This window comes from Papio anubis, chromosome 2 (genome assembly GCF_008728515.1).
Source record: "Papio anubis isolate 15944 chromosome 2, Panubis1.0, whole genome shotgun sequence".
Classification (NCBI taxonomy): Eukaryota; Metazoa; Chordata; class Mammalia; order Primates; family Cercopithecidae; genus Papio; species Papio anubis.
Genome location: NC_044977.1, coordinates 106,921,761 through 106,931,955, shown reverse-complemented (window position 1 = coordinate 106,931,955; position 10,195 = coordinate 106,921,761). Strand labels below are relative to the sequence as shown.

General features: G+C 46.5%; 1 protein-coding gene across 5 annotated transcripts in view; it reads right to left on the bottom strand.

The window, feature by feature from the left end:
- Positions 1-320: 320 nt before the first annotated feature.
- ABCC5 (ATP binding cassette subfamily C member 5) overlaps positions 321-10,195 on the bottom strand; it is a 95,101-nt gene continuing 85,226 nt past the window's right edge. For all 5 annotated transcript variants that reach the window (XM_031663532.1, XM_031663535.1, XM_031663531.1 and 2 more), the window contains exons 27-30: positions 8,983-9,061; positions 7,621-7,734; positions 6,011-6,175; positions 321-1,784 (exon numbers count right to left, since the gene is read on the bottom strand). In XM_031663532.1, the coding sequence (XP_031519392.1) occupies positions 1,683-1,784; positions 6,011-6,175; positions 7,621-7,734; positions 8,983-9,061 (460 nt within the window). In that variant the 3' untranslated portion in view covers positions 321-1,682. The remainder of the gene's footprint in view (positions 1,785-6,010; positions 6,176-7,620; positions 7,735-8,982; positions 9,062-10,195) is intronic.

Genomic DNA, 10,195 nt, shown 5'->3' with positions numbered 1-10,195 from the left:
CTAAGAATCCTCGACAAACTATTCATTTTAAATACATCTCACCACAACCACTCACCTCACCACAACCACTCACCTTTCCACTCCCCACCCTCTTATGGGCAGCCAAGGAGCTTTATTTGGGGACCATACTCAGGAACACAGGCAGCGGGACTAAGGCCCACAGAGATGATTCCAGGCGTTCAGGGCCCCGTGGCCCTTGCAACCAACCAGCTTTGCTACCAGCCCTTCCCAGATGCAACTCCATCGCTGGATATCCAGGTCCCAAAGCCATTCCAGGATATCCCACTCCCTTCCCAGAGAACTGTTTGATACACGAAGAGTTTTACAAAATCCAAAATAATTTTATTCACATTTTCAGATTTTTGCTTCCACAAGGTGTTCAGCAAACATGCTAAGGCGACAGAATGTCTAGTTGGTCACGACATGCAACGCTGACCACTCAACTGATGACAGCAGTGACCACGCCCACCTGAGCTACCAGCCCCACAGCACAAAGGGGGTTTGCGGGAACACACCAAACCACACAGCAACCAGCAACCTGAGGTAGGTCTCTTTACAGTACAAAAACTTCTACGCCAGTGTGAGACACTGATTAGCAAGAGCTGCTTCAAGTTGCAGACTTTGGGGGGAGAGAGAGAGACTGTGCGACAACTGCGGTGAGAAAGGAAAACAGACCCACGGAATCCTGAGCCCTGCCACTGAACTGTGGAGGTGTGGGAAGAGGCAAATGAAAAAGCGCCACCTCAAAAAGCAGCAGTTGGCTCCGGGGCTTGGAACCAACAGGTCTTGGAGCTGGAGAGCTCTGTGCAGTGGCCAGCTGTAGGAACCTGAGGCAGTGGGACTCTCTGTGGATAGACTGATTCTTGTTTAGAAACAACAGCAAAAAGAAGAAGGCAGGAAAGAAACTCCCTGGCTCGGAGGAATGTCTCTGTGATTCCCATTCCCAATGGAGGGAGTGAAAAGGGGCCCGGGCTTCGCCCCGCTGCTCTCCTGACAGAAACAGTAAGTGACACCAGGACAGAAGGCAGGAGCCCTGAGAACTCACGGCGCTCTGCATGGTCTCCAGCTGCCCACCCCGCTCCACCCACCCCTGAAGTGGCCATGGGGAGGTGGCAGAGGGGGCTGTCGGAGGGCCCACTGTTGCCACACGTCTTCCTTTGGACACCCAGAAAACCTGGCACCGTGAAACCACCAGCTAGAGAAGAATGAAATGCTACCCTTCCTACAGTCTAATAGCAAAACCAGATCTCTAGTACAGCAAACTGTACAAAAATGATAGAAAGGAATATGCACTGTTATTAGCACAGTGCTTATTTTAATATAAAATAAACAGCTTACATTTTCACTGTAAATATAGGCTATGTACAGAATTATATATAGATATAGCTACACGTATAAAGCTTCATTATAGGCCTCTGATACAATTATAATAACGGTTCCCTGAACCTTTTAGAGTGCAATTAAGAACAAAAACTAAATTTTGTTTACATGAATATGGAATAAATACAATAATCAAAATATGACTCTCCCTAAAAGTGAAACACACAAGCCAATCCGGAACTGCTGTGCGAAAGATAAAATCGAGAAAGGCAAGGTTTCCGTAGGAGGACGCGATGAGGGGCCCGCCCCAGGCAGGGAATGGCAATGCTCTAAAGAAAAGAGACTTCGTCAACAGGGAGGAGTCAGCCCTTGACAGCGACCTTGTTCTCTGCAGCAGCAAACATGGCATAGAATCGGGAACTGTCGTTGGACAGAAGGACCGATGGGGTGTCAAACTCCACCACCTGCAAAAGAAGGAGACGCTGTCAGGACGCAGCTCTGGGTCATGCAGGGTGATTCAGAGGATTCACTGCTCAGGAAGGGAGGGAAGTCCCAATGCCCCCTAAGGGTAGAATCTGGGGACAATTCAACAAGCCCTGAGTGCACCTCCCCACTTATTTTTTTATTTTCAACTATCCAGGGTGTAAGGGAAAGGACAGAGAAAACAACTTCCAGCATTTTTACAGTATGCGGTTTTGCCTAATAAAGTATTCTCATAGCAAAAAAAAAAAAAAAGAGAGAGAGAGAAAATGACTTCCAGACCTCCTTCACATATATCCAAATTCCTTCAGCCTTGGGAGCGAAGGAACCAACCAACCAGGTCTATAAACTGCAGGAAGCTGGTGGCTCACACCTGTAATCTCATCACTTTGGGAGGCTGAGGCGGGCGGATCGCCTGAGGTCAGGAGTTCAAGACCAGCCTGGCTAACATGGTGAAACCCTGTCTCCACTAAATATTCAAAAATTATCCTGGCATGGTGGTGGGCGCCTATAATCCCAGCAACTTGGGAGGCTGAGGCAGGAGAATCGCTTGAACGCAGGAGGTAGAGGTTGCAGTGAGCTGAGACTGCACCGCTGCACGCTAATCTGGGCAACAGAATGAGACTATCTCAAAAAAGTAAAACAAAATAAAATAAAAAACAACAGGCTGGGTGCGGTGGCTCATGCCTGTAATACCAGCACTTTGGGAGGCCGAGGCAGGCGCATCACCTGAGGTCAGGAGTTCGAGACCAGCCTGACCAACATGGTGAAACCCTGTCTCTAGTAAAAATACAAAAATCAGCTGGGCGTGGTGGCACATGCCTGTAATCCCAGCTACTGGGGAGTGTGAGGCAGGAGAATTGCTTGAACCTGGGAGGCGGAGGTTGCAGTGAGCAGAGATCGTGCCATTGCATTTAAGCCTGGGCAACAAGAGCGAAACTCAGTCTCAAAAATAAATGAATAAATAAATAAATTAATTAATTAAATTAAATTAAATTAAATAAACTGCAGGGGAGAGAAGTTGCAGCTGAAGTCAAGGGCACACCAGACAAATGTCATTTTGTTATACAAGCTGATCTAACCCTATAGAGGGAAATGGAAGAGCTCAGAATGTCTAGTTGTCAGGGAAAAAAAAGGAAGTCAGGGAGTGACTTAGTCAAGTGGCCATTCCTATGATGGACATCTATGCAGCCACGGCAAATCACGTGGCAGCAGAACCCTGAATGATATGCTGGCAGAACCCACCTCCTGTGGCAGAGGCTGAAATGCATATACCCAACTATCTCAGCCTCCCCCGCCACAGGGCAAAGGCATGGAACATAACCTTGGTTAAGGAGATGTAAGAGGAAGTCTCCTTGGTGCTTCTAGGAGAGGGTGTCCTGCCCAGTGGACAGGCCACGAGGAGAACGTGAACGTGTCCTTTCTTTGGACACATGTCCTTCCTTTGGTTGGGGGCTTGAGCAGGCATCCTGTACCAGCAGGGGAAGGTGAGTACTGGTTGAGAGTGACGCAGAGCCCCACACTGCTGGGCTGCACAAAAACCAACCCTCTGCCCTCCCGTTTGCCATGTGGGATAACAAAATCCTATCCTCCAAACCCCTTTTAGTCTGGTATTTTGTGTCTATGGCAAAGAGCATCCCATCTGCTGGAGTCTGTGTGTGCAGATGCATGAAAAACACGGGGTAAGTCAGTGTATTACAATGCTCATCTCTGGGGGTAAATGGCTTACCATCCTGTTTTTGCCTTTATGCTTTTTTGGTGTTTTTGTTTTTGTTTTTGTTTTTTTTTAGGCTTTCCTAAAATTACAAGGAAATTTTAATTAGCAAGAAAAAAATTAAGGAAAGAGAAGGATAGAGTCTCTCATAAAGAGTGAATCGGCTCCCCACTCCAAAACATCAAGCCAACTATAGAAAGAAAGGGATCTCAATTTGTGTCCTTAAGAAAGAATTTCTGGCTGGGCACGGTGGCTTGTGCCTGTAATCCCAGCACTTTGGGAGGCCGAGGTGGGTGGATCACCTGAGGTCAGGAGTTCCAGACCATCCTGGCCAACATGGTGAAACCCTGTCTCTACTAAAAATACAAAAATTAGCCAAGCATGGTGGCGCGTGCCTGTAATCCCAGCTGCTCGGGAGACTGAGGCAGGAGGATCACTTGAACCCTGGAGGCAGAGGCTGCAGTGAGTCAAGATTACATCACTATACTCCAGCCTGGGCGACAGAGCCAGACTCTGGCTCAAAAAAAAGAATTTCCCAGATGTTCTTGGTCCCATCTATTATACCTTACTAGGCTCTATTTTAACACTTATGTACAAAGTAGTAGCTCAATATATCTTATGTATGACAGAATCTCAGTAAACACTTAGTTTAAGGCAAACAAAGATAGTCACAAAAAACACTAGTGTGCAAATAATTTCAAGATGAGGAGAAAAATCCTTAGCCCCCAAGTTCTCTCAATTCAGCTTTGAAGCCCAGGCTGAACCTGCCCTATTTAACACTTTTCTCAATATTTCTCCACAATTTAGACAGTGTGCTGGCAGTGGGGTTGCTGGCCTGAGTCCTGTACCATCTCCTTCTCCTTCACTTCCTTTTTTAAAATCCCACCAATTTTTATTGTTTGCTTTTTTTTTTTTTTTGGAGATGGTCTCACTCTGTCACCCAGGCTGCAGTGCAGTGGCACTATCTCGAATCACTGCAACCTCCGCTGCCTCCCAGGGTTAAATGATCCTTCCACCTCAAATTCCTTAGTAGCTGGGATTACAGGTGTGTGCCACCATGCCTGGCTAATTTTTTGTATTTTTGGTAGAGACGGGGTTTCGCCATGTTGCCCAGGCTGCTCTCGAACACCTGAGCTCAGGCAATCTGTCCACCTCGGCCTCCCAAACTGCTGGGATTACAGGCGTGAGCCACTGCACCCGGCCTACTCCACTTCCTATGGACTTTCCCTGAGACTTTGTCTCCTCATCTGTAAAGTAGAATTCACGCTATGTCTCTCTCTAGGTTGTTGTGATGACCGATTGAATTTTGAGAGATTATATGTAAAGCACTAAGCACAGTGCCTGATACACAGTAAACATTCAATAGAAGTAGCCATTATAGTAGCTGTTGCTGTGGTAGCTTCTACAATAGAAGACATGTTACCCATTATAAATGTCTTGCTATTTCCTCCAAATTATTAATTTACTTTTATCCTAGGGGCACACAAAGGAGGTATTTGTCTAACATAAATGTACTTAACATCACCTGTGCAAAGAACTGTAGTGCTAAACACTGCTGGGCCCTAAAGATGAATGAGCGGTGACTCTGCCTCAGAGAGCATTCAGGGAGTTTTCTAGGGAGACAGGGCATTGCACAATTCCTATCAGCTGAGGCAGAAGAGCTACAAGAGAGGTACAGACACAGCCTAGGGCAACTGAGGCAGCCAGGGGGTTTCATGGAGGCTTTGGCATCTGGGCCATGTCATTCTTCAGGGACAGGCAAGTTGTGAGCAGGTGGATATGGGGGAGAGAAGGGCAAAGGGCCTTTTAGGCAGATGGAACTGTCTGAGTAAAGACAAAAAAGCTTGGAGAATGCAAGATGTCCATAGCCAATGGCGCCTGTAAGGGAAGAGTGGAAAATGAAGAAGGCAAGGCTAGGGCCAGGCTGTGGGAACGCCTGAAACAACAGGGTAAGAAGTTTGGCACTGCTACATGATTGCAAAAAAGCAAACATGTGCTGGCTGGTCTCAATAGGCCTCTGTGGGGGTGATCACTGTGGATGTGAATGAGTCACTGAGTATCTATACTCTCTGGCCCAAGTATGCCAGGGGTGATCATTGTGGATGTGAATGAGTCACTGAGTACATGTACCAGGGATAATTGTGTATGTGAATGAATCACTAAGTATGTATAATCTCTGGCCCAAGTATGCCAGGGGTGATCACTGTGGATGTGAATGAATCACTAAGTACATGTACTCTCTGACTTAAGTCAAAGTGTCACTACTCACACGCAACAAAAGGACAAACAGTAAAGTAAAATGAGAACCCCATCAGAGTTTGCCTGAGTAATCTTGTGATTAGGAGGCTGCATCCCTCCCAATAGCAACTAAATAGAGTTGCTGCAAGTGCTTATCTGAATGCCCAGAACGCTACAAAGATGGCAATCAGTCCATCCCTGCCAGGAGCCAGTTTCCTCCCAGATATGCCAAGCCAAAGTCCCTGAAGGACTCGGTACCTGTCCCTGGGCCAGCACCATAATCCTATCGGAGCCTAGAACCGTGTGCAGGCGATGGGCAATGGTCAGCATGGTACAGTCTGCAAATGCTTCTCTGATGGTCTCTTGAATCAATAAGTCTGTCTCTGTGTCCATGGCAGCTGTGGCTTCATCTAAAATCAGAATCTGCCAGAGAAGCAGAGGAGAAAGAAACTCGATTAAATTCCTTAAGCATTCTGGTTAATCTAGATTTTACCAAAATGTATTTGATTATTAAGTTTTATACCATCTACTGTTTTTTTCTAAGCACACATATATGTAAAAATATCCTTTTACTTAGAAGTGATACAACTTCAAAACCATGTTTGCCTTGATTTCCATAACAGCATATTTGTATAATACTGATCTAGGCTGGGCTCATGCCTGTAATCCCAGCACTTTGGGAGGCCGAGGCAGGCAGATCACGAGGTCAAGAGATCGAGACCATCCTGGCCAATATGGTGAAACCCTGTCTCTACTAAAAATACAAAAATTAGCCAGGTGTGGTGGTGCACACCTGTAGTCCCAGTTACTCGGGAGGCGGAGGCAAGACAATCGCTTGAATCCAGGAGGTGGAGGTTGCAGTGAGCCAAGATCACACCACTGCACTCCAGTGTAGGCGACAGAGCGAGACTCTGTCTCAAAAACAAAACAAAACAAAACCTAACAAAACTAATCAAATACTTGCCCCTACATGCTCTGTGACAGTGAGTATGTGCAATTAATCCTTTTTTTCCCTTGAATCCAGTATGGCTGGTAACATTAATCTTTCTGGACATTCCTTTTCCTGTTTGTAAATGAAGGGGTTGGATTTGATGACCTTAAAGTCTCTTGCAGTTTTAAAATCTATATCGGCCGGGCTCCGTGGCTCATGCCTGTAATCCCAGCACTTTGGGAGGCCAAAGCAGGCGGGTCATGCGGTCAGGAGTTCAAGACCAGCCTGGTCAACATGGTGAAACCCCATCTCTACTAAAAATACAAAAATTAGTCTGGCATGGTGGTGGGCGCCTGTAATCCCAGCTACTCCAGAGGCTGAGGCAGGAGAATCGCTTGAACCCGGGAGGTGGAGGTTGCAGTGAGCCGAGATTGTGCCACTGCACTCCAGCCTGGGGACAAAGCAAGACTCCGTCTCAAAATTAAAAAAAAAAAAATACTATGTCTATGGTTTGCAGTTGTACAAAACTACTCAATGGCCAGAAACAAAAGTCAGTCTTGGATGAAGTTAAAAACAAAGCAATCCCTGTTCTCCCTCCCCAAAACCTGATATACCCAAACCCGATATACCCAGAACCAATATACCCAAACTCGATATACCCAAACCTATATACCCCAAAACCGACACACCCGAACCTGACACACCCGAACCCCACACACCCGAACCCGACCCTGACATACCCAAACCCGACATACCCGAACCCGATGTACCCAAACTGTGTCAGGGTTAGAGTTCTCACTGGCCATGCTCTTAGAAAGTGCCAACAGGGTTCACAGCCAGGAATACCTTTGGACCCCACTGCGTCAGGGAAAGGCTGCACTAAAACGTTGCCATTCTCTGCTGCCGCCCCTTCCCTGCCAACCACGAACTGCCTTACCTTACAGTGGCGGAGCAGGGCTCTTGCTATGCACAAAAGCTGCCGTTCCCCCACTGAGAAGTTATCCCCGTTCTCCATCACTTCAGATTCAAGTTTCAGAGGTAGCTGAGCAATCTAGGGAAAAGGAAAGTAGAGATCGGAGGGGTAAGAAACTAAGCTGAATTTCCTGAAAATCCAAGGACAACAAGAAATTATTCTGAAACAGATGAAAGAACTATTAGCCAAGAACCTGCCTCATCTGGAACGAAGGTGCAGGTGTACTGATCATGCGCACTAGGACCCACTTCCAAGGCAGTCCATGATTCCAATAGACTATTCTGTTAGCTTTATACCATTAAAACATCCCAGAAATTCCAATGATTTCATGTCCCCAAAATTCAGTCAGATAGTGGGCCTTAAGTTTTGGTTCTGAAAATATGGTCATGCAATAGGAAATAGAGTAAGGAAAAGTACTCTCCTTTTGAAGTCCAAAGCTGTAGGCCCGTGACTGTGAAACATTTTTTGTAAGCTGCAGAACTTACTCTTCAAATGAGAGGAATCCCGGTAGAGGAAAGGAAAAAACAGAGCTCATCTACTAATAGTTGAATTAGGGCAGGGGATCCCAGGCCTGACTCAACCCAGGCACACCAGAGACCTCACCCCAGGCCAGGGGTATCAATCTGTACACTACAGCTGCACATGCACACTGTGTGCTTTATGCAGACTCAATACGTTATGTATCTTTTTTTTTTTTTTTTTTTGAAACAGAGTTTTGCTCTTGTTGCCCAGGCTGGAGTGCAGTGGTGCGATCTCAGCTCACTGCAACCTCTGCCTCCTGGGTTCAAGCGATTCTCCTGTCTCAGCCTTCTGAGTAGCTGGGATTACAGGTGCATACCACCATACCCAGCTAATTTTTGTATTTTTAGTAGAGACAGGGTTTCATCATATTGGTCAGGCTGGTCTCGAACTCCTGACCTCAGATGATCCACCTGCCTCAGCCTCCCAAAGTGCTGGGATTACAGGTGTGAGCCACTGCACCTGGCCACGTTATGTATCTTTTGCATACATGTGGATGCTTCAAAGTATGTTACACTGTCATGACTAATAAAACAAATTAAAAGCATCACTTAATTCTAAGTAGTTGTCATTACTACCTTCAATCAATGGATAGTGCAAGGCCAAAATGACCGTGGGCAGTGTGGGAGGTGGGACTGGGAGAGATCAGCTTTTCCTAGGTATCTGAAAGACTTGGAGAGCCCTGCCATGAAGGCTTCGTCCACAGGCATCCTGGTGGCACAGCCAGACCAGACAGGGTGTGGCAATGGCACTGCCGTGCTTCCACCCTCACCATCCCAGCACGGCTCCCCCAGGCTCTTCACTTACACATTCTTTCATGTGTGTCCTCTCCAGGGCATCCCAAATCTGGTCTTCAGTGTACTGGTTGAAGGGGTCCAAATTTGATCTAGGGAGAAACACAGGAATTTCTCAGTGGTCCCGCCCTGAAGCGACCTACTGGCAAAGGCTGTCTGTGGAAGATGTTTAACACACATGCACGGGGAGAGAAGACTCCAAACCTTGACAATCACAGACGGCTCATTCCCCAACCAGCCAGATGGGAGCTCTGACTGCACAATGGGCCACCTCCTCATCTCCATAAAACTTGATTTATTCTTTTATTATTTTTACTATGTAAATAATACCAGTTATAGAACAATTTATAAATGCAAATATTGGCAAATATCCTTCTAGATTTTTTCCTGTGCATGTATTTGTTAAAATACATCTTTCAGGTGGGTGCGATGGCTCGTGCTTGTAATCCCAGCACTTTGGGAGGCCGAGGCAGGTGGATTACTAGAGGTCAGGAGGTCAAGACCAGCCTGGCCAACATGGTGAAACCTTGTCTCTACTAAAAATACAAAAATTAGCCAGGCGTGGTGGTGGGTGCCTGTAATCCCAGCTACTTGGGAGGCTGAGGCAGGAGAATTGCTTTAACCTGGGAGGCAGAGGTTGCAGTGTGCCAAGATCACACCGCTGCACTCCAGCCTGGGCGACAGAGTGAGACTCCATCTCAATAACTTAACTTAACTAAACTAAACTAAACTAAACTAAACTAAACTAAACTAAACTAAACTACATCTCTCCGTACATACAAACTTAGAAAAGCACCCTCTTTCTCTTGGTCTACCTGGTTCACAGCCCTGTCATTGAGCATGGGGCTCCACGACAGCTGGCCTGACCAGGAAAAGAAATTGATCCAGTAGAAGGGTGGAGGAAGAAGGAGAGAGAGAATAAAGGACAAGTCAAGAAAAAGGAAATTTCCTGGCACAGAAGACCAGTTTGGGGGCCATTTTTGCTTACTGTGCCAACAGTATCTACATCAAGGAAATCAGAGGTGATACCAAAAGAACGAGACTAGATTTTTTTTTTTTTTAGTCTCTGTAACCCAGACTGGAGTGCAGTGGTATAATCTCGGTTCACTGCAACGTCTTCCTCCTGAGATCCAGCTATCCTCCCACCTAAGCCTCTTGAGTAGCTGGGACTACAGGCGCACACCATGTTATTTTTGTATTTTTTTGTAGAGATGGGTTCTGCTATG